This window comes from Anabrus simplex, chromosome 1, assembly GCF_040414725.1.
Source record: "Anabrus simplex isolate iqAnaSimp1 chromosome 1, ASM4041472v1, whole genome shotgun sequence".
Classification (NCBI taxonomy): domain Eukaryota; kingdom Metazoa; phylum Arthropoda; class Insecta; order Orthoptera; family Tettigoniidae; genus Anabrus; species Anabrus simplex.
In genome coordinates, this window is record NC_090265.1 from 919940165 (window position 1) to 919965222 (window position 25058).

At 35.9% G+C, this 25058-nt stretch overlaps 1 protein-coding gene across 2 annotated transcripts in view; it reads left to right on the forward strand.

Moving 5' to 3' along the window:
• The window catches only part of LOC136857751 (GRAM domain-containing protein 2B), a 1093462-nt gene extending 1075127 nt beyond the window's left edge, over positions 1-18335 (forward strand). For both annotated transcript variants that reach the window (XM_067136651.2, XM_067136652.2), the window contains one exon: positions 15432-18335. In XM_067136651.2, coding sequence (XP_066992752.2) covers positions 15432-15572 — 141 coding nt within the window. In that variant the 3' untranslated portion in view covers positions 15573-18335. The remainder of the gene's footprint in view (positions 1-15431) is intronic.
• The last annotated feature ends 6723 nt before the right edge of the window (positions 18336-25058 follow it).

The following is a 25058-nucleotide window of genomic DNA, read 5'->3' on the forward strand; positions in this document are numbered from 1 at the left end:
GCTAAACATGTATACTCAGATTTTTTTTTTTTGCTAGTGGCTTTACGTCGCACCGACACAGATAGGTCTTATGGTGGCTCAGAAAATTAATATGAAAGTAAGAATAAAGACTTTATTTAACAAATATGTATCAAAGGAATTGCCATTTCGATTGATAACTTATTTTAAAATGACTATATTTAGATTAACCATTTTCGGGTGATATTTTGTTATTTTACATCATATTTCGTCACTTTTGAGGTCATATTTTGCCACTTTTTAGGTCATATTTGCTTGCTTATTTGGGCTATTTTTAGGTCTTAAACATCCAAGCCCTAATTATCAGAAATGACTCCAATCATCCAGGTCAACACATAAAATGGCAACATTTTACAGTATAATTAATAGAGCTATGAATATACCTATGTCTAGGAAGAATTATAATAGAGAGGTAAATATAATCCACCAAATTGCTCGTAGCAATGGATATTCCAGAAAATTTATTAATAGAATGATACATAAAGTGAAAAATGAACCAAAAAAACTTTAATTAAAGAGCAAAAGGAGAAAAAGAAATCTGCAGTTCTAACTTTTCGAAATAAGCACTCTTATCAACTGGCTAAAATTCTCAGGAAAAAGAACATCAATGTCGCATACAAAACGGATAATAATACTAATATGATAATTTTCAGTTCAGATAAGATAGAGGATAAATGTATATTTAATAAATGAGGAATTTACAAATTAACATGCCAAACATTTAAACAACGATATATAGGACAGTCTGGAAGAAGTTTTTCTATAAGGTACAAAGATCATGTTAATGTAGTCAAACATAAAAGATATTCGGCAATGGGAGAACATATGGTTGAAAAAAAATCATAAATTTACAGACATTTCTAATGACATGGAATTAATACATTCGGCCAAAAAGGGAAAATTAATGACTCTTTTGGAAAGTTTAGAAATTTATCTTGCACAAAAAAATAATTTTGAATCAAGTTTAAATGAGAGAAGTGCAGAAGATAACCCACTGTATAGACTAGCATATGATCATTTAAGGAACAAAACGAAGAAAAAAAGATGAAAAACCTGAAGATCTTAAATTTATATAAGTATTCTCATTCAGTTCAACAAAATTTTATGTTACTGTATAGGCTTTTGTGCTTAGGCCATGTCAAGAAAATAAGGTGAAATTCTTAAAGTTTTGCAGAAAACTGTGCTCTGCGTCCTCAGAAGAAATCTCGACTGACCACGAGAAAGGCTTCTTAAACAATGACACTTTGAAATTTGGACGTTATAATAGAAGTGGAAATGGTACGTTCATTTGCCACCAGATGGCCCCCAGGGCGTGGCACAACGCTAGCGTTCGAAGCGGAAGCTGACCGAACTATCACAATCAGAGTAAGCAGTTCACATAACGTGTTTGCGTAACATATGACATAGACAGGTGTATGATATAGACCCAAGCCTGGAATGAAACATCTGGCGACAAGGAACGTACGAATTTGGAAAAACACAGAGACGAAATAACAATAGTGAAGGGGACAGGGAAGGGAACTACCTACGTAAATTCTTAATGGCTGGCAACCAGGTATTACTTAATTGATAGCCACTCTATCGTTGGGTCATGATGTCATGTTCCAAGATGCTCAAGCTCATACCCACACTAGACACTACAAGTCCAGGATTATACGGGAAGCTGTGGAAATATGTAGAAATCCTAACAATTTCAACAGGGACACTGGCTATCAATTAAGTAATACCTGGTTGCCAGCCATTAAGGATTTACGTAGGTAGTTCCCTTCCCTTTCCCTTCACTATTGTTATTTTGCAGGGGCGTATATAATGAATATAAAGAAAAAATAAGTACCGTAATGTGAAGTATTTTAATGAATCATGCGCGAAGGCATCGTCTACTTTTCCGTGTAGGTGAGGGGAGTGAGGTGGAAGTGGTGCGAAGTTCATACTTCGTAGCAGTGATCACTGACAATTTGATTTTTATGAACACCGGAAGCTCCCGCTCCCGCCCAGCTCTCTGCGCGTGCGCGGACAACTGAACTACACCAGTCGCTGCCAGAGGCCAGCACAACAACTGGGCGCCAGAGGTGTGATGAACAGTTCAGTGGCAATCATTGGTTTTTGTTCACGTTTGTTCGTCATCTGTTGTACTGAAGTATGGTGCTGTTTTAAGTGTTAATGTTTATGTACTTTATCAGTATACTGAAGTTGGCCATAAGTGAACCACAATCGTAATGAAGAGGCAAGCTTCCATTCAAAACTTTCCCGCTAAAAAACAAGTGTCAATAAGCCTGTTGGCGATAGTCCTGAAGTCGGTAGTGTTACGAATGGACAAAGTGCAAATGGGCGCGACGGTGACAATGCTGAAGTTGGCTGCGTTGGTAGAACTGCTTCTTGATATGTCGCTACTTCGAGCTCAATTAATGTAGTTCCGGTTATGGAGGATAGTAGGCCGAACCAAGTAAGGAAAAATATCTATGATATTGGAAAATATTGTCAAAACAATTCTGTTCAGTCTTTCACAAACAAACAAAAAAATTTTATGTTAGAAAATGTTTGGAAACCTCAGCCTGGATACAAATTTCCCTCCATTACTAGTTCAAATCATACTAGATCTTTTCAAATGAAGTGGCTAGAAGAATTTACGTGGTTAGCTTATTCACAGGAAAAATCTGGATGCTTTTGCAAGTACTGCGTGTTATTTTCCCATACTGAAAATGTAGGGAAAGGAAATCACCAAGTAGCAGGGACGTTGGTCACTCAGGCTTTTGCCAATCTTAAAAAAGCCAGGGAAATGTTTAGCAAACATCAAAACTTATCCTATCACAAGAAATATGTTTTGATCGCTGAAAATACAAAAGGAAAAGTCTGAAAGTGTTATCAATCAAGTAAATGCCCAAAGAAGACTGGATATTGAGAATAATGGAAAACGGCTAATCCCTATAATACAAACAGTACGACTTTGCGGGAGGCAGCAAATAACTCTAAGGGGTCATCGTGACTCTGGACGAATAAGCCTTGAAGAACCGGACCAAAATGATGGAAATTTTCGATCGTTGTTGAGATTACAAGTAACAACTCTCATTATTGTTCCGTATTGAAGATAACGTTAGGCATAGATATCAAGGATAATTTAATAAAAAACCACCTATTCAGTACTTTCCAAAACAAACAAACAAAAAAATTTTATGTTAGAAAATGTTTGGAAACCTCAGCCTCCATTACTAGTTCAAATCATACTAGATCTTTTCAAATGAAGTGGCTAGAAGAATTTACGTGGTTAGCTTATTCAGAGGAAAAATCTAGATGCTTTTGCAAGTACTGCGTGTTGGAAGGTATTGAATAGGTGGTTTTTTTATTAAATTATCCTTGATATCTATGCCTAACGTTGTTGAGATATTCTTAAAGACCAATTAACGACCAGTGGTGGGAAGATGATGTACACAAGTTCTTTCATTCAAAATAAACTTAATAACACATTCGGTCACACAATAAAAAATTGTAGAAAATGTCAGAAAGTATTTTTTTAAATCCGTTTTAGCAGATGAAACCACTGACATCAGCCAAATCGAACAGTCTTCTCTCTGTGTACATTACGTAGAGGACCAAACTTTCAAAATCAGAGAAGATTTTCTGACATTTGTCCCCGTTTATGACATCACTGGAGTAGGTTTGGCCAACACAATATTGGGGACCTTGTCAACATTAGGGCTTGACCTAAACAAAATGAGAGGCCAAGGGTACGATGGTGCTGGCACGATGAGCGGGCAATTCAGAGGAGTTCAAGCTTCCATCAGAGAAAAGCTACCGTGTACACATTGTTCTTCACACACTCTAAATTTATGTATGTCAGATGCAAGCAAAATACCTTCTATCAGAAACTGTATAAGTGTCATAAAAGAAGTCTGTGGATTCTTTCATATGTCAGCCAAAAGAACCGAAATATTGAAATCAATGATTTCTGAATGTTGTCCAGAACAAAAGAAAAAGAAACTTATTTCACTGTGCGAAACTCGATGGGTAGAAAGGCACGACTCTGTAATTTTATTTAAAGACATTTTGGAGCCTGTCTTTATCTCCCTTTGCAATATAGAAGAGGAATCAAGTGATTCTGCATCTAAGGCCCACACTCTAAGGAGTGCTATTAGTCAATTTGCATTTCTTGTTAATCTTTTTGTTTTGAGCTGGATGCTATCAACCACGCATAACTAATCTGAGTAGTTTCAAAACAAAAATATAGATGTTTCACAGGCCTTGACTAACGTCACGAGTGTCTTACACCTTCTATCAACGGAGAGGGAAAATGCTGATGACTCATTTAAAGCCTTGTATAATAAAGTAAATTACATAAAATAAACTTCATTATAAAGCCCGTATTGTCGTGAGTATACGTTGAAGGTTAGGTCAAATGTTCCACCTTTACAATACTAAGATTCTTTATTAACTAAATATTTACATGATTTTTAATTATATCGGGACATGTTTCGTCTACCTTGTAGACATCATCAGCCATAAAAACTTTTGAGAAAAAGCTACAAGGACAAGGACATAGTAACACATTAAAATAATTCGGATAACCGAATTTGTCATTTAAAATTGACAGGATAATCAATAAAGTTACTAACAAATCCAGTTCAACTTTACTTAGAGAAACAAAAAGAAAAACAGACAAATATGCCACTTTCACTTATACAAATAGTAAGATTTATGATATCACCAACACCCTCAAGAAACATAAGATCAACATTGCTTTTAAAACAGTCAACAATAATACTAAACTTTTTTACAACCAACATAAAATTAACAACACTACGAATAAATATAATAAGTCAGGCGTTTATAAGTTAAAGTGTAACCAATGTTCCGCGAGCTACATTGGGCAAACCGGAAGAGGCTTTTCTGTTAGATATAAGGAACATATCAACGCCGCTAAACATAGAAGGTACTCCGCCATGAGTACTCACATGACAGAATCCAATCATTCCTTCACTTCCATAGAACAGGACTTAAAAATTCTTTATTTTCATAATAAAAGCACTTTACTCAATGTTTTAGAAAACATCTATATTAATATAGATCATAAATGCAATCCCTTTCACAATTTGAATGAAATTTCCGAAACTGCGAACGTAATTTTTGAGGCATTGCTCAATAGTTCTTACTTTGACAAATCCAATAACAAGCTTCCATGTGACGGCTTCCCGCCTACTGATCCTAACCTTCCCCTAATTTCCCCTCATGGCGGCTCCCTTCACACACAACCTCCATAGTTCGCTCTCAGTCAACCACAGGCTTCCACACTGAACTAGTCGCTGTCAGACAGGCGAGAACGTAAGTAATCAGATGTGCCGCACTTCTCATTTTTCATTTTTTCATTAATTTACATCTCAAGACACAAAAAAACTTGCCTATTTTAACACTAACAACAGCCATCTTTCTTATTCTAGGGCCCTCTACTGCACATTCCACATTACGTCATCACGTTCAAATTTTCCACCTAACTTCTCAACAGGAAATGCCAATACTACACCAATAAGACGGCTTTAACATATGCTCGCTAGATTTCTTATACATCGTTATTATCCTATTGGAATGAACATTGTGCAATTCATTATCAAGTCTTCACGACATAACAGAATATTATATATTAACACATCACACAAAAAGGAAGAATTTTAACGCAAAGTTTTTACTGAATCATCCCATATGGACAATTTTAATTTTAATGTCAATGGTATTCTTAAGTGCTGTGCTCAAAACAGTTCTGAATTCTTCACCATTTTAAATGACAAATTCGGTTATCCGAATTATTTTAATGTGTTACTTTGTCCTTGTCCTTGTAGCTTTTTCTCAAAAGTTTTTATGGCTGATGATGTCAACAAGGTAGACGAAACATGTCCCGATATAATTAAAAATCATGTAAATATTTAGTTAATAAAGAATCTTAGTACTGTAAAGGTGGAACATTTGACCTAACCTTCAACGTAATAAAGTAAAGTCATTCGCTGCCAAACTTGACATTAAAGAAGAGATTCCAAGAATTTGCCGCCTTCAAACAGCACGTAGAAACGTCCCTTACACAACAGAAGAAGAATACTATCGAGTAGCTGTTTATGTGCCATACCTGGACGATTTTTGTAACTCACTAAAAGAACGCTTTGAATCTCACAAGGAAACAGTTGCATCCTTACAAAACATCCTTCTGCAAATGTGCATCATAACAGATTTTGGTTCACTGGAGGTTGCTTTTAGTTTCTACGAAGAAGACTGTCACATATAGAGATTGTGCAAAGTGAGTTTATGTTGTGGAAAAAAAAGTGGAGTCAGGAAAATCCTTCAAATCTTCCAAAAATGCCTGTAAGTTCTCTAGAAAAATGTGACAAGACTTTCTTCCCCAACATTTATACCCTTCTCAAATTACTCGCAGTTCTTCCTGTTTCTGTCGCAACCATAGAAAGAACTTTCTCTAGCCTAAGGAGACTGAAGACTTACTTAAGGAACAGCACATCTGAAAGTAGGCTTAACGGGCTTGCTTTACTCTCTATCCACTGAGACATTATAGTTAGTGATGAAGTTCTTGATAAGTTTGCAAGTGTACTAAGAAACCTGGACTTCGTTTTGTAACCATTGGTGTACTGTATGCATGCATGTATGAATCAGCCCAAATCAATGTTTCCTTTTTCCTTTCTAAAGTGTTTGAAATCGTCTGACCTCTTAAATTTACTTAACCTAACCTTACATTAATCTTGCCCCCCCCCCCCCCCCCAAAAAAAAATTATTCTGTGTTCGCCCCTGTTATTTTGTCTCGGTGTTTTCCAAATTCGTACGTTCCTCATCACCAGATGTTTCATTCCAGGCTTGTGTCAATGTCATATGTTACATACACATGTGACCTCCTTAGACTGATTCTGATGGTTCGATCAGCTTCCGCTTCGAACGCTAGCACTGTGCCACGTCTGGGGTGCCATCTGGCGACGAATGAACGTACCATTTCCACTTCTATTATAACGTCCAAATTTCAAAGGGTCATTGTTTAAGAAGCCTTTCTCGTGGTCAGTCGAGATTTCTTCTGAGGACGCAAAGCGCAGTTTTCTGAAAAACGTTAAGAATTTCACCTTATTTTCTTGACACAGCATAAGCCCAAAAGCCTATACAGTATCATGTCTATAAGTACGGGCCGTAAAAGCATTAATGGCAAAATTTTATGAATTGATTGATCATTTTCATAATATTTCATAAGTTTTCTTTATTCATTGATATGGTGAATTAGGACACAATACTTAAATTGTAAAAAGAAAAGGTAGTGTTATATTGTTTTATTCTTTGAACTGACCACTGATGAAGGGAAGAGATGACTTGCCAAAATATGTATGGTAAAATAAATAGTTTTCTTTCATTATAAGATGTATTGACAAGGCGGATTCAAGTAAAACTATTTTAAATAGTTCTATAATAGATTTACTCTAATCTTTGTCGGAACTCGCCCGGAGCAAATTGCGCTGCTTTCCTTTGGATCTCTTTCAGTTCTCGAATCAAGTAATCATGGTGAGGGGTCCCATACTCTGAAACAATACTCCAATTGGGGTCTTACCAGTAAATTATATGCCATCATTATTTACAATCCTGTTTTTGTGATTACCCTAATGAAGATATTTTCTGATATTAACACCCAGATACAGTACAGTACAGTGATCTCCATGAGGTACTTTCACTCCATTAACACAGTAATTACAGCACTTTACCTCTTGGTGAAACGTACAACCTGACATTTCACTCTGTTTACCATTGTGCCACTGTCTGCTGCCCATCTCACAACTTCACAGAGGTCTTTTTTCAGTTGCTCACAATCCTGTAATTTATTTATTACTCTATGCGGGATAAAATAATTTGAAAAACCAGTTATGTGCAAACTTTAGAATAAAAGCTTTGCACAACATTCACTCTTCTCCATTTCTTCCTGAATGATAAACATTCCATGTGGGTGGTGGGGATAAAGGTAGAATAACTTGTCTCCTCCCAACAGCTCTTCGTCCTCGTAGGTGTTTGTGATAAAAGTATAAACTCAAGAACTTCATCTGGTAAGTCAGAGATGTTCACGCTGGGCATTTCGTCCCATGAGCACACAGCATTGTAAGTGGGCAGGCAGGCAATGAACGTGTATTATTTAGCCACAGAGACATTGTGGTTACGTCACAGGTCATGATGGTCAATATGCTGGTCAAAGACCTGCTGGTCAGACTCTATCACTGTAGCAATACTCGCGTTCGAAACGGTGACAGAAACTAATGATAAAGAGAGGGCCTTGCCAAAGCTCAATATAGAGAGCCAGTGGTTAGAACAATACTTTTTTATGCTAGCAGTGGACCGTGAGAAATGCCTGCTATGAGGGCAGTCTGTTATATCAAAAAGGTATAATGTAGATTACCACTATATAGTGAAATAAGCTCATTTGCATGATAATTTTGAAGAGTATGTTCAAATAAAAATAGTTGAAGATAGGTTCTAAATACTATTTTCAGAAACTCAACGAAGAGGGAAAGTCACAAAACACTAGAACACTGTGCAAAATGAAGCATAAAACTTTTTGAATTATGTATTACATTTTATTAAATGGATAATAGGAATTTTAGTGGAAATTCTGTCATTCCTATCAAAGAAATTGTAAGTCATAGGTTGCACGCTTCAGCACTATCCTTGTACAGTTTTTACAGTTGCTTAAAAGAAAAAAGAAGAGGAGCACATGGTGGTGTAAAACGTTCCTCGCGGATACATATATTTTTCAGAAACAATTCAACCTATAGGTATGTTTGTTGTGAGTATCCACAGAGTCATTATGTACATGCAAGGTGAATTATTCAGAAATGGAATCTTGTAAAGCTACCAAAGAAATAGTTTGCAGTTCTGGAATGCCTAAATTAAACTGCTTCCAAAAATTTACGATGAATTGAGGAATAGTCCATGATATGCACAAAGCACACTAGGGCTGAAACGCTGGCAACCAGGAATGAGTTAGCTGGAAAATTTATGATGTCCAATATGGATAAGCTATATTGGTATTATACATTTACTCATTTGGGACAAATATTTCATGTTCCCTATGCGTTCAACATCTCTATCAGGAATAGTCCCTCGAGCTCCTACCATTAATTCTATCACTTTAATGCCCTTTTAACCCAAATATTTTATAATAAATTATGGTCGGTTCATAGATCAGCTTCTTTCCACAGTCAACATCTTCTGGCTGATCTGTGAAATGTTAAAACGAACTGGGGGATATATTATATACCCCACACCATCCGATTCCTTGTAGGCTATGATGTCGGTTCTACTGTTACTGTTAAGTGTGAGGAACATACAATACCATGCACTCATTCTCCGTGTGACTGACTATGTATTGTAACAAAACTTTAAACATCTCGGTTTTCTTTTAATGTGTACATATAGGAAAATTCAACCAGGTTTTTTTTATATCGAGCGCAGTATAAATCACATAAGATTATTTGAAAAAAAAAAAGTTTTTCTTGCTATTATAGTGTCCTTTTTATGCTGTACTCTAATCAATATTTAGTTGAAAATGGTGCTTAGGTCATATTTACAACTTTATGGTCTCAAGGCTCTCCCTTACCACTGTCAAGGGTCATCTAACCATAAGCAAAAGTGAGAATATCTCAAGCGAAAATCAATACAATTCATTATTTAAAAATTATGAGCACTGCCATACCATTTGTATCCACCAAGACACTAACTTCATGGATATCCATACAGGGCTGTATTCATAACCTTTTGATATAAAGATTGTTGTTGTTGTTGTTACTATTTTGCTTTACGTCGCACCGACACAGATATGTTTTACGGCGACGATGGGATAGGACAGGCCTAGGAATTGGAAGGAAGCGTCCGTGGCCTTAATTAAGGTACAGCCTCGGCATTTGCCTGGTGTGAAAATGGGAAACCACAGAAAACCATCTTCAGGGCTGCCGACAGTGGGGCTCGAACCCACTATCTCCCGATTACTGGATACTGGCCGCACTTAAGCGACTGCAGCTATTGAGCTTGGTGATATAAAGATTGTGACAAGTGGAAAGATGCCCCTTCGCTTTGGCACCATTAAAAGAAACTGGACCACATTCATTTACCCATTTTATAATCCATCATAACTATTTCAAGGTTCAAGTATAATGCATTTCTCAGAGAAAAATATTTTAATTCTTCATACATTCTGAAATATGTATCTCTAGTTTTTCATGTCCCCATTGCGAATACTAGTGGGGAAACTAACCCTTTCAATCATCCATGAACTGTAAATAATTGCATAAATATTCTTGGTATACTTTTGAACATGCCACCAGTAAATATAATCCTACTTCTACAAAGAATTTCAATGTTTCTCACTGTAGCACAGATCAAAATTCTGTTAGGATTACCTACACACAAATAAAAAATTAGGAGCAGCTCACCTCTGTTCTTCTATATACACATAAAATAACTTGTCCTGACTGACTGATTCATCATCGCCGAGCCAAAACTACTGGTCATAAAGAAATGAAATTTTGGGGATACATTCATATTAAGATATAGGTGCTTGCTAAGAGAGGAGTTTTGGATATTCGCTAAGGGGGTGAAAAGGGGGGTGAAATTTTAAAATGAGTGTATCTATATCTCAAAACTTTAAAAGTTTACACATGTAAAAATTGGTATTTAGAATCTTCTTTAAAAATAAGGAAATGCGTATTATTTTGTTTTTAGAAAATAGGAGGGGTGAAAAAGGGGTTGAATGCCTTTAATCAGGATACTGGTACTTATATCTCCGAAACTGAACATATTACAGACCTGAAAATTTGTACTTTTGATCTCTTTTAAAAATAAAGAAACACATATTTTTTTGTTTTTGGAAAATCCAATTAATGGGAGGGTGAAAAGGGGGGTGAATTTTTAAAATGAGTGTATCTATATCTCAAAACTTTTGAAGTTTATAGATGTAAAAATTGGTACTTAGAATCTCCTTTAAAAATAAAGAAACACATATTCTTTGTTTTCAGAAAATCCCAATAGGAAGGGTGGAAAAGGGTGAAAAATTGGTTGAATGCCTTTAATGAGGCTACTTATATTTCAGACCTGAAAATTGGTATTTGGGATCTACTTTAAAAATAAAGAAACAGGTTTTTTTTTTTTTTTTCGTTTTTGGAAAATCCAAATATGGGGGGTGAATTTTTAAAATGAGTGTATGTGCATCTTAAAACTTGAAAAGTTTACAGATGTAAAAATTGGTATTTAGAATCTCCTTTAAAAATAAACAGCCATGTATTTTTTGTTTTCGGAAAATTCCAATAGGAGGGGTGAAAACGGGTGAAAAAGGGGTTGAATGCCTTTAATAAGGTAGTTATATCTCAGAAACTGACGATATTACGGACCTGAAAATTAGTATTTGGGATCTCTTTTAAAAATAAAGATTTTTTTTTTTTGCTTTTGGAAAATCCAAATAGTGGCGGGTGAAAAGGGGGTGGATTTTTAAAATGACTGTATCTATATCTCAAAACTTTAAAAGTTTGCACATGTAAAATTGATTTTTAGATTCTCCTTTAAAAATAAAGGAACACGTATTTTTTGTTTTTTGTAAATTCCAATAGGAAGATATTACATAACTGAAAATTTTTATATCGTCCCTACTCTGGCAAACAAGCGAATCTGCAAATTGTCAAAAGGTTAGAGGAGCTGAAAGAAGTTGTGATTACTCATGTCAAATCAATTTTTATATTTAATTACTGGTTTCATGTGTTAGGCATAAGGAACGAGTTGCAGATGTGAGACTTTGTCAGAGGGTAGACAATATTTAACCAATAAAATCTACACCAAAACTTCAGAAGTACAGATTCCCTAGTTTGTCACTTTCGCTAGTTTGCCAGAGTGGGGATGATATGGGATCTCCTTTAAAAACAAAGAAACATGTAATTTTTTGTTTTTGGAAAATCCAATTAATGGCGGTTAAACAGGAGTGACAAATTGGGGTGAATTGTTTGAAATCTACACAATACCTACGAAACATAAAATGTTACAGACGTAAAAAGTAATCTCCTGTAAATGTAAAGAAACATAGGTGATTTGTTTTTGGAAACTCCACTTAAAGGGAACTAAAAAGGGGGTGAAATTTTAAAATGAGAATGTCTACAGTATATCTCAAAAACCTTACTGTTACAGAAGTGAAAAATGGTAATTTTTTATCTATATTAAAAATCAAGAAACGTGTATTTTTTGTTTTCCGAAATATCACCTGGGTGGAGGGGGGGGGGGGTAAAAGTGACTGAAAATGGTGTTGAATTCTTTTAATTAGGCTAATGATATATCAAAAATGAAGATGTTACAGACATGACATTTGATATTTGGAATCTGCTTTAAAAGTAAAGAAACACGTATTCTCGGAAAATCCAATGAAGCAGGGGGGGGGGGGGGGGTGAGGTGAAAGAATTGAAAAATTGACTTAATTGTATGAGAATACTTACATCTAATAAAAACTAAAGTTGTTACAGACGTGAAAATTGATATTTGGATCTCCTTTAAAAACAAAGAAAAACGCGTTGGGGGAGGGGTGAAATCATCTTGGGGGGGGGGCGGGAGTGAAAAGGAGTTGAATTCTTTTCATGAGGACACATGAATCAAAAACCGAAGAAGTTAGAGTTGTGATAATTGGTATTTAGAAGATCCTTTACTATTAAAGAAATAAGTTTTTTGCCGGAAAATTCACTTGGGGGGGGGGGGGGAGGGAGGAGTCTGAAAGGAAGTGAAAAGAAGTGAATTATTTTTATGGGGATACTTATATCTCAAAACTGAGGGTAATAGACGTGAACATTGGTGTTTGGAATCTTCTTTAAACATAAAGAAACATGCCTTCCTTTAATTTTTTGTGGGGGGGGGGGTTAAATAAACTTAACGGCGGTGGGGTGTAGTAGGAGGTGAGAACAATTGATTTTACTGTTCATAATTTACTTATAAGGAGCCTCCGTTGCTCAGGCGGTAGCGTGCCGGTCTCTCACAGCTGGGTTCTGTGGTTCAAATCTCGGTCACTCCATGGGATATTCGTGCTGGACAAAACGGAGGCGGGACATGGGTTTCTCCGGATACTTCAGTTTTCCCGTGATCATTCATTCCAGCAACACTGTCCAATATCAATTCATTTCATTTGTCATTCATTATCCATTGCCCCAGAGGAGTGCGACAGGATTCGGCAGCCGGCACAATTCCTGTTGTTGCCGCTAGACGGGGGCTTTATTCATTCCATTCCTGACCCTGTCGAATGACTGGAAACAGGCTGTAGATTTTCGATGTACTTATTCTGATCATAAAACGATCATTTTTAATCTCTCCTGGGTTCGTTTTCAAGAGCCATCTTTTTCTTTGGAGAACATTCTTAGATTACAGTAGATTCTCCTGGCATATAAATAAAAATTCAAACACCTTTGAAATAAACTATAGGAATGAGATTGACCGTCCAATTGTTCACCTCTATAATAAGGTCAATAATGCACGGAAGTATATCATTCGTATCGCCAGAAATTCCACACACTTGCCTACGTGCGACAATGGTGCTGGTCACATTGTCAACAATGACAATGGCAGCAGATGTAATTTACCACCAAGTAGCGGTCTTGCATCTTGCTGTGGGGCCCAGAACATCTATAATAATAATAATAATAATAATAATAATAATAATAATAATAATAATAATAATAATGTTGTTCTGGACCGTCGTCAAATGTGCAGACTGCACTGGAAACGGGTCCTGGACGGGTGATGACTAAGAATACAGTCCAGCCGCGGGTTCAGTACCACCAAGGCACCCAATACGACACCACGCCAGATCTCCTGAAGGATTTGATCCATATTAAAAATGCTTATAGGAAAAGATGGCAAAGATTTAGGGACCCAACTGACCAGGTGGAATACCTGAACGTAGCCCGAGAAGTACAAAATCAATTGCTGGAAAGAAAGATTGAAAAATGAGAGGAGATTTGCCGTAATCTATTAGAAAACGAGTCAGATTGCGAATTTTGGTGGATTCTCTCAGAAAACCAGTCAGATCGCGAATTTTGGCGGATTATATATAAAACAATAAGCTTTCAATTATAAATTTCAGTATAATACCGTAGCGAAGCACGGGTATCTTGCTAGTATTGTTATATGTATATTCTAACACTGTATGCTGCACTGACTGCATGTCACTGATCTGTGCCAATTCTGAGCCCTAGTTAAAATTTTTCCTCAGGTTATTGCAGTCTGTTAAAATACATAAAGCCGGGCTGTGTGGCTCAGACGGTTGAGGCGCTGGCCTTCTAACCCCAACTTGGCTGGTTCGATCCTGGCTCAGTCCGGTGGTATTTGAAGGTGCTCAAATACGACAGCCTCGTGTTGGTAGATTTACTGGCACGTAAAAGAACTCCTGCGGGACTGAATTCCGGCACCTCAGCGTCTCCAAACACCGTAAATGTAGTTAGTGGGACATAAAACAAATAACATTATTATTATTTAAAATACATAAAAGTTTTTTATCCTGGATATCATTCAAAACTATATGCATAACACTCTCTGGAGGTTCATTCGGATGCTCGGTAGCTCTTCTCTTTATTGCTGTGAACTGTTTCTGTTCTAGCTGCATCTACAGTGTTCCCTTCATGTAAATGCAGTTCAGTCCCATCCCATAAAATACTGTAGTTATCACCTCAAAACTGTTATCACTTGTGCAGTGCACATTGCATTCATGCCTTTGTATGCTATGTTTCACTGCTTACCTTACTCTGTTAAGAGTCAAGAGTCAGCTAATACAGTAGTCTACTGCTAAAATTTTAAAATATGTAACTCATTGCTGTTTTGTGAGAATTAAGAATTTATTTGTTCCATTGTTGAGGAATTGCCTCAGAAAATTCAATTCACAGTTGGTGTTGAATTTGATTGTTGCCAGTATTTCAGTAGTGTGTCATAAATTTGTGTTTTGAATGTTTTTGCATTGGAAATTGCTGTTCTATTATATCTGGACTTAAGTATTATTATAACACTAGAATGGAAAACCTCATTGCTATGAAACTTTGTATGTAACGTAAGTTACTTCTCAATTTTTTTCATTTGACCATTTTTCTTTAGACATATTTATACTCAGCATTTTTGTGTTTGGACATATTTATATTGGAAATTTTTGTTTCACACAATTTTGCTTGGACATTATGACTACAGCTGAAAATGATCCTCCTCTCTCAGTTTTGAATTCCCAACCTGACACTCAATCCTCTTTGGTTTCTTCCCTGTTGACATCATTGTAGTTGTAGAAAATGCTAATATTCGTATCAAACTTGTCATCATTTCTACACCTAGCTTTGTTTTCTATTTTCTTCTTGTAACATTATATAGTGACTGAGCGTAATTCCAGTTGTATTGGTGTTTCTAAGGTTCGTCAGTCATTAGAAGTCCTGTCACAGCTGATCGTAATGGAAGGGGAAGATGTAGTTCCCCAGCAGGGGCAGCAACAACAACAGGAACAACAGAAGAAACAAGACAGCAATGAGCTGCCTCAAGACAGACACAGTTAGCAGTGGGCTCAGGTCAGCGCTGCTTCCTAACTTGCCCTGCCTCGACTAAAGCAGGTTGACACAACGAAGACACGAAACTTATTCCATTTGCACGCATTGGTAGGACCAATAGTTGAGGAAAGTAGGCACAGTAGAGACTATTCAGCATTCTGATTTTGGTCCTTAGTGATACTGATGCAGTAATTCATCCTCAACTGCAGGGACTGCCTTAATTGTACGCTGTGTTAATATTGTTCTGTTTTGTTAAACACTGCTCACTGTCTTACTACAGAAAACTGCTGTTTATCGTCAAAAATCTATTTAAGAAAAGATAAATCAAAACTCCCTCCACACGATTCAAGGAGTGATTATGAAGCCTTGCTTTTAATTTCACATAAAACTTTATGAGAGTGCACGCAGTTGTGACATAACATTGCCAAAGGAGCGCACGGGTGCTGACTTAGTACAAAGAAGAGCAAGATGACGAGTGTGAAAGTGTTAAATGGGAAGTGAGGTTACTGACTGCGTAACGAACAGAACAACCAAAAGAATGTGTGGTGCTGTAAAGTGCAATGAATAAATTAATATATGAAGAAGACACTTAGAAAACAATAAAACTATTATATAACTTATTGAACATACTGTATCTGTGATAACTGGAAAGGAACTTGAAGGATGTAATATTTGTGTGTCCCTATTTTTGAATTCAAACTGGGATCAAAGTCAGGTGAATTCCTATTAAGTTCTGCAGAGGCTTAAACTTTACATCACCTGGTGCTTTGTTCTTTGTTAGAGTTTCCTTGATCCAATCTACTGACTAGGTTATCATCATATTTTTTTGTCTTGATTAGAACTTCTATGGCCCAGTTTACTAGACATAAATATCTTTAGGATTTTTACTGTTTAAATAGACTAAAAAGCTGAAATTATGTACATTTTACTAAGAAATAGGGTTTAAATCCTGAAAAAAATGAAGGAAGGTCATGAAGAGTTGCGTTGAAGATGGTAAGTGTGGTCATCGGGAAAAATGTCCAGAACTTCATCTTTTCTTGTACTTTTCATATTTTGTAAACCTAAAAGACTACCATAAGATTTGTTTCTGTGCTTCTGATATAATTTGTGTGATATACAGAGGTAAATAAACAGTTACTTTGTTTCCTACCTCTAATTGCTTACCATTGTTTTTTCCTGAAATCTCTCAAACGGCCTTTTATATTTTGGTCCTTCGTGGTTCAGTAATATTTCGTCTAGTGTGGAGAGTTTATTCTCTTTATTATTTTCTAAGAATGGGTTCTTATAATACACATGCATCTCTTATAAGGCAAAAAGTTTTATATTCCTTTCCAAAACTTTATCACAATTTTAATATAATTGCATAGAATAAATGATGAAGATTATGTTAGTCTCCAATATATTTTACTGTGAAAAGAGAAATAAAGTTCAACTGAGTAGCTACCTTGAAGAACATAGATAGTTATATAACTTAGTGGTCATTCTGCATACACAAGTAATTAATGTTTGCTACTGAGACTGAAATATTATACAGTTTAAATTAAGTATTTCAACAGCAGTTATGTTAGTGTAGCTCAGTCCTGTTACAATACTATATAGACCATTTTTAATACTTTCTTCTTTCTTGGCTGAGTCACTTAGAAATGGTATGTTAAGATGCTCCAAGAAGAGTATTACGGTGTTGTTCGGGGCTACTACTCGACTACGTAGACAATGCAGAGTGAATAAGTAAAGATACATACAATAATAATAGTAATTTAATGAGTAAGAATCCAATAAAATAACTCGTGGTGAATAATTTACATTTCCTTGCACAAAATTTTCCGGTAGAGATGAACAAGTAAGTTGATGTTTACCTCAATGAAACTGGTACCCGTTTATTTCTCATATCTGTAGAAGGAATATGTAGCATCCCATGTTCTTTGATGGTTTTTATAGCTGTGAAATATAATGTGAATATACAAGATCAAAAGCTAACACATGCCAGAAACATTGTCTTGCCCTCTCCAGAATGTTCTAAATGTTATATGAACATATAGTATCAGAAGTTAATACATGCCAGAAATGTCTTGCCCTTTCCAGAATGTCCTAAATCTAATATGAACATAAAGGACCACAAGTTAATACGTGCTAGAAATGCTGTTTTGCCCTCTACAAAATGTTCTAAATGTGTTATGAACACAAGCTAATACATGCCAGAAACATTGTCTTGCCCTCTCCAGAATGTTCTTCTACACTATACACGAACATCAAGCTAATCAATTTACAAAAAAAAAGATTTTAGCAACACTTGTTGTAGATATGTTAAGAATAGATAGCATAATAATGGAAAGGATTTTACAGCAAATTTGGTCATCACTCTTTCTTCTTTTCCCTAGTTGTATATCTGCCCTCAACAGACACTCCCAGGTATCTAAAAAGAGTATTGCCTCTGCTTATGTATGTGGGCCACTGGGATGTTCTTCCTCAAGATAGTTCGAACAATTACAAGAGCTTTCTGTACATGACGCTCTTCATCATGCTGTTTGACGTGCTCATATCAGCGGAGTTATCTTCCAGTTTCTTATTGATAGTAATGATAATGAAGGATCCTTCCTCAAGCTCATTATGCATTGGTCATTCAGAGTAATGCCCGCAGACAACTGCAGCATTCGCATCTCTGTTGGTTAAGAAGGAAGCCATACTTTCCAGTGTCAACTCAGTTAAATGTAACTTAAAAGCTTTTCAGTCTATCGAACATATAAGTTAAATATACATATTACACTATAACAAACCTGTATTTTTATTCCTTGTTTAACAATGTTTTTAACAAGTATGCTATAATATCTATATTTAACTTGTGTGTTCGACATGCAAGGTACCTGCCAGTGATCGCCATTTCATCCAGCCAACATTAATTCAATGTTAACATTGTCATGTCCCAGGGACTCTCAACTTGGCAGCATGGGTTGGTGATCATGGGGCCCTTAGCTGAGTCCGTACATTGCTTCCGCTTACTTGTGCCAGGCTTCTTGCTTCCATCTATCCTATCCGACCTCCCTTGGTCAACTCTTGTTCTTTCCTAACCCCAACAGTATTATAGCATTCAAGGCTTAGGGAGTCTTTCATTTTCATGCCTTTCATGGCCCATGTCTTTCTTTGACAGATATCTTCCTGTTTCAATCCCTTACATTTGTTCCTTCTGATTAGTGTTAATAGAGGATGGTTGCCCAGTTGCACTTCCTCTTGAAATGATAATCACCACCACAACAACTTAGCATTGTCATCAATTGTGGCATCACATTGGAGGTAATGACAGTGATAGTGTTATGCGGACCAAACCGCTTTGGCTCTACGAAGTTGAAGAGCAAGTATTCCGAACACTGAGTAAGTTTCTCTCCTCTGATGCTTTCCATCATTTTAAGGCCCCCTTGATCATTAATATATGGTTTCCACTTGACCTGGTGGCAATGATTGTTATGGTGTCAATTCTATATAGTGTTATGGTGTCAATTCTATATAGTCTGACACCCTGGTTAGCTGATTCGAGTTTCGTTGGTCGAAAAAGGAATTCACCATCAGAATGTTGGTCAGCAGAATAGGAGAGGTGGTGGTATACAATCACTAGATTGCATGCCAAAAGCCTGGATTCAATTCCAAACCTCTCCACAGTGTTCATGTGGAGTGGGGGCATATGACACTGTTGATGGCATCCATCAGATGAGGACATTAAGCCTTAAGCAGACCCTTTGGTACTATTCTACAGGAGTAGGCTAAATGCCAGCACTGGGTTTCATCCCTCTCCCTTCCTGCTATCATGTATCATGTCTTTCATTTCGTTAACTCTTCTGATGAAACTGACATCAGGAAAGGCATCTGACCATACAAACTCACTATAAAGATTCATCTCATTCCATACCTGACCCCATACAGAAACTGGATAAGGGTTGGAGAGACACTATCTGTTTCCTACAGTTTTTGCTGTGCTAGAATTGCCTAGTGTATAGTACATGATGCAACAATTTCTAAAAAGAATTTGAGTAGTGAGAAAGACAGTGTAGGGTCCACTACTTTGCACCTCATTCTCCATTTGGTTCTGTTAAAGGTATCATCAGGTCTTAACATCCATGAGTGGGTTGGCGACCACAGGGCCCCTAGCTGAGTCCTGGCATTGCTTCTACTTACTTGTGCCAGGCTCCTCACTTTCATCTATCCTATCCGACCTCCCTTGGTCAACTCTTGTTCTTTTCCGACCCCGGCGCTATTAGGTTTGCGAGGGGTAGGGAATCTTTCATTTTCACGCCCTTCGTGGCCCTTGTCTTTCTTTGCCTGATACCTTCATTTTTGAAGTGTCAGATCCCTTCCATATTTTCCCTCTTATTAATGTTATATAGAGGATGGTTGCCTAGTTGTACTTCCTCTTAAAACAATAATCACCACCACCACCACCACCACCACCACATGACATCCATGATCTTCATGTCTTCCTTCGGACGATCAAGCTACCATTTCTCGTAACGGCCATGTGGTCGCTTTCATCCTGGGTTTTACTGGACAGTTGTCTTAATAATCAATTGAGCGTCTCTTCTTATGACATGTCCATACCATCTGAGACTGGCTTCTTGCATCTTGTCCAAAAATGGTGCAACTCCCATCTATTATCTGATATTGTCATTTCTGACATGATGGAGTTTCATATGTCCTTTCATGGAGGGCTTACTCATGTCTGATTGAGGCTAGGTTGGCCAGCATTCTAGACCAAAGAGTGCAACATCCATCATGATAGGATGCTACTTATTTAATTTTGTCTTTCTTGTAGAGAGGTAGAGAACTTCTCCATTCTTTTCACTGATAAACAAGTGTTCAAAATTTGTGCGCTTTATTTTCTTAATTCTGTGTGTTCTTGTGTTGTATCCTTACCCATTAAATTACTTGTATTCTCATGAAGGAAATATTTTTTTATTTGCAATATGTGCTGGTATTACTTTCAATGTTCTCTTGCAGTTTTTACAAGCCAGAGATTTTGGGGTGCTGTAAGATCATATATTAAACTTGATGTTCTCTACAGTGTATATATTTTCTGTTTTGTCTCTAACTTTAGTCACATTTACTTCTTAAAGTAACAATTGTGATAGAATTTTTGTAACAAAACCTACTTCCTTCAAAATGGCTAACATAGCGTGCATTGAACTCGCTAGTAGTCTGTCTGTAATTTATATAAGAATATGCTAATATCCAGATAAACATTACATTTTCCTGTTTTTGTTGGATTTTATTTTTGTAATGCAATGCATAATATGGTATTAAGGGTAGAGGCTGAATGCTATGTACTTACATAGAAAACTGCAGAGAAAGTGGGTGATTATAGTGTCAGTAAACTGATGTCATGTACTGTATTTAGAAACTTGTTAGATACTGTTTAATCCAATGAACACATTCCACAAGGAACTTGCATAGCTATTTCAATATTAATAGCTAGAATCTAGGGCTGAGTGGTAGCTATTTAGAAAATAATCAAGATATTTCTATAGATTGGATCATGGTGAAAGATTACATGATAAAAGTCTGTATGGGAGTTGTTGACTGTAAGTGAGCACCAGGTTTATATAGTATACATGATATGAACTACAATAAGCAACTTTCTTGACTTCCCTGTCCTTCCCATACTATTTGCATTCTTGTTATTTATTGATTTAGAGGTAATTATTTCCCTAGAAACCAAACAAATTCTTGTTAATAAGAACCACACCCCTGTGATATGTTCTTATACAATTTTGTGATATAATCACATAGATAATAGGTTGTAGCAATTCCAGCTTTTTTCAGTATTATCTTTCTAATAATTGCAGGATGGTTTGTTTTCAACATTTTTGTACTGCCGAATTATGCAGAAGTAAATACAGTACTTGTTATTGCTGAATGTTTACTCTATATTGCATGTTATACCTTATTCTTAATGTAATGAAGACTGGTATGTGCGCATTTTTTCATCATGATAGAATGTTGCTTATTTCGTTTTGTCAGCAGTTTTTCATAATCAACGGTTACCATTGACCAACCAAGCCTCTTAGGAATCATTTCTATGTACCCACCATCTCTCATCCCTTGCTGTTTTCTCATTTAGCCTCTTTCTAACAAATATTACTCTTTGTCCCTTGGTCTTTGTGTAGGTTTCTTTTCATTTCATTCACATAAACCTTTCTTGAGTTATTCATTATTCTCTTCACCATTATCTTCTTAACAAAATGCTTGTAACCTTGATAATGGGATCTCCTAGCTTACACACTACCAGTCATCAATAATTTATTTGACTCTTGCCCTGGCATGGGGGTTGGCAAAACTGCCTTCTGTCTAGTGTTCAGGTAACAAAGCTAGCTATTATAATTATTATTATTATTATTATTATTATTATTATTATTATTATTATTATTATTATTATTATTATTATTATTATTATTATTAAAATACAAGAATAATAATGTGTTACACTAGCCAAGGCACACTCATTATAATGTGTAATTACTAGTCTTGAGCAAAATAACTATCTGTTATGTTACAATTTTATCTTTAACTTTGCAAAGTTCTCATTGTACTTCCTTGATGTTTCAACATGTAACCCCATTCGTCTTTGCAGAGAACTACATTTAGTAAAACGTTCCTTTAATATTTCTTGAGTATTTTTTCCAAGCACAGTAAGTTATCAATAAGCAATTCCTTTATCAGTCCTTCAAATTATCATATGCAAATTAACTATGCAACAAAGTTAATAAAAATTGAAAATAGAGGATGAATGAAAAGCCACCTCCTGATGTTTTATCCTGGACTTTTTTCCTTTCGGAAAATGAACACATATGATCTGCATGTTTATCCTTGTGAACTTTTTCCATTATTATCATAAATAATCCAGCTCCTTGGCTGAATGATGGGCATATTGGCCTTCAATTTGGAGGCCCTTACGTTCGATTCCCAGCTGGATCAAAGATTTTAACTGAATACCAAATGGGGTTTTTCTTGATCTTAATACACTTATCTATATACACCATACAACCAACTCCCCACAGAAACTGCAATAGTGAATACAATTCTCCCCATAGTGCTGGCATCTGAAAGGGCATCTCTGGCCGTAAAACTGGGCCAATCTATATTGAGTGCCGACCCCAATAAACTTGGACAAAGGTCAGGAAGTAAATAATCATCATACATAATAGATTATAATAGAAGCTGCCAGGAAAATATTAACTGCCAGCGTGTCTTTCATTGGGGGTGACAGATGTTTGAAAAGAAAGTAATGAATGCATGTTTAGAAATTAATTTTTGAAAGCAGACCATCTTGTTTTAATGTAGTGGTAGAGCACCTTATTTCAGTTTAACTCCAGATGGTGCATGGTTCTTAATGTGATTTAATATGTACATAGAGAAAAAGTGGAAGAACTGTTATTACCTCTATTCTCTTTGACTTGCATTGCAACTTATATTGTACGGTAACACTAAAATGATGAAAGTGAGCAGAGATGTCTCAGTTATTAATTTATCCTGTAATTTCTCTATATATTGTTATGCTGGAGACTTTTGCAGTTCACTTTAGTCTTACCGGTAGGCTATATGTTTCTGTATTTCTTTCCTTAACTTGAGATGTTTTAAGTTATTCAATCTGATAGCTAGAAAAACTTTTTGTTTCACTTCCGTAAAAAAAAATGGTACCAGTAATGTAATATTAATTGACTGTGTAAGCCACTTGGGCGAGATTTATTTATTTACTTAATTGATGACTGCTGTTATATATGAAGTCTCAACTGATACTGAGATTGTCAATGTAGAAACATCTGTTTTACAACTTAAAAGCATAGCAAAGTGGAAAATATCAGTGTGAAAGATAGCCAAGTTTTAAGACATCAGTATAACTTGCATGTAACTACCTCCACACTATTGTACATACTGTAGAAAAGATTTCTCAAACTCTGGGTCATGGATATTTTTCACTTTTACCACTCCTGTGCAATTACCACATCCATACACATTCCCTGAACAAGTTGTGAAATGAAATTCACATGGCCCAGGTTTGGGATATGCTGCCAAATTGTTAATTGTTTATTCTTGTTAAAAATATCAGTAGTTTCTGTTTGAAATATGATTTTTATAGAGACAATTCAAACTTTAATTTTATTGATTTAATTAACAATTATTGTGTGTATGATTGCTGGAATTGAGAATAGAAGAGAAAGCCATGTCTCTCATTATTCATGGTTACCTACTGAAATAAAGGAATTTACCAACAGTATCATGATATAGTGTAAATATGTATAGCCCATGAAACTAAATACCTTATTATTTAATAATGAACTGCTAAAACTCTTCCTCATAGGTAACCAGTCAACATAAAAATAAAATGATTTCCATGAAAATAATTACTTTGCATTAAAATACATTCATTCTACACATTGAATACTCAAGCTGTTCTTCAGTGGATTGTTAATTTATGAACTTGGAAGTTTTCAGTAGAATGAAGATACTGGTATGTCAGTTCCATTTTGAAATGTCAAAAAAAAAAAAAAAGCTACTAATAATTAATCTAAAAGAGTTATACGAGTGTGCATATATGGTAGTAGGATAATTTCATTTTGAAGTGGAGGAGGGATGTATTTTAACTAAAATTTCAGGGTCTTACCTAAATGTATGGAAAACTTATCCGGATCATTGATTTACACATGGTACTTGTAGTTAATTCAACAACTTTTATAGATTTACGAACAGAATAGGTTCCTTTTTAAAGTAAAAGTGAAAATATACATTATATATACATCAAAATTTGTTCCGATAAGTTTATCTTGGCAACTTCTAGTTGACAAAGCCTACTGTATATGAGTCCTCCAGTTGTAAAACCCGTTATGTCCATTAAAAAAAAAAAAAAAAAAAAAAAAAAAAAAAAAAAAAAAAAAAAAAAAAAAGAGTTATAACCGCCATTGTATGCAGCTCATAAAAATACACAATCCAGTAATGTAATACCTGAGCAAAGGCCGTTTTATCCATACGTTTAAAGGTGACAAATAACGGAACTGCTGCAGAAGTTATGTCCAGCGTGTGTTAAGCAGGAAAGCTCGTTATGCCCCAGAAACCTGTAGAGGATCATACATGAACAGAATCAGGCAACTGTGTGATAAGGGGTGAAGTAAACTATAACAGCGATTTTGGTGGAAGCAAAAAGCATATTGAAGCATTGGAAACCCTTTTCTGCTATTGTGTCAGTACCGGTGGAGGAAGGGGTTCCTCTTAAGAAAGAAAAGCTCAACGACCTGCACACATTGCTGACCAAATATTACTGGAAAGAGTGGATAAGGAACGATGACCTCATGTTTACAAGGTACTGTTTGACCAGCAGCAAAATTGAAACAGTGAAATGCCAGACTACGACATTGATGTGGGAGATTTTGTTGAGGACAATAATGGATTGTTAATATAACTATACTGACCAAATATTACTGGAAAGAGTGGATAAGGAACGATGACCTCATGTTTACA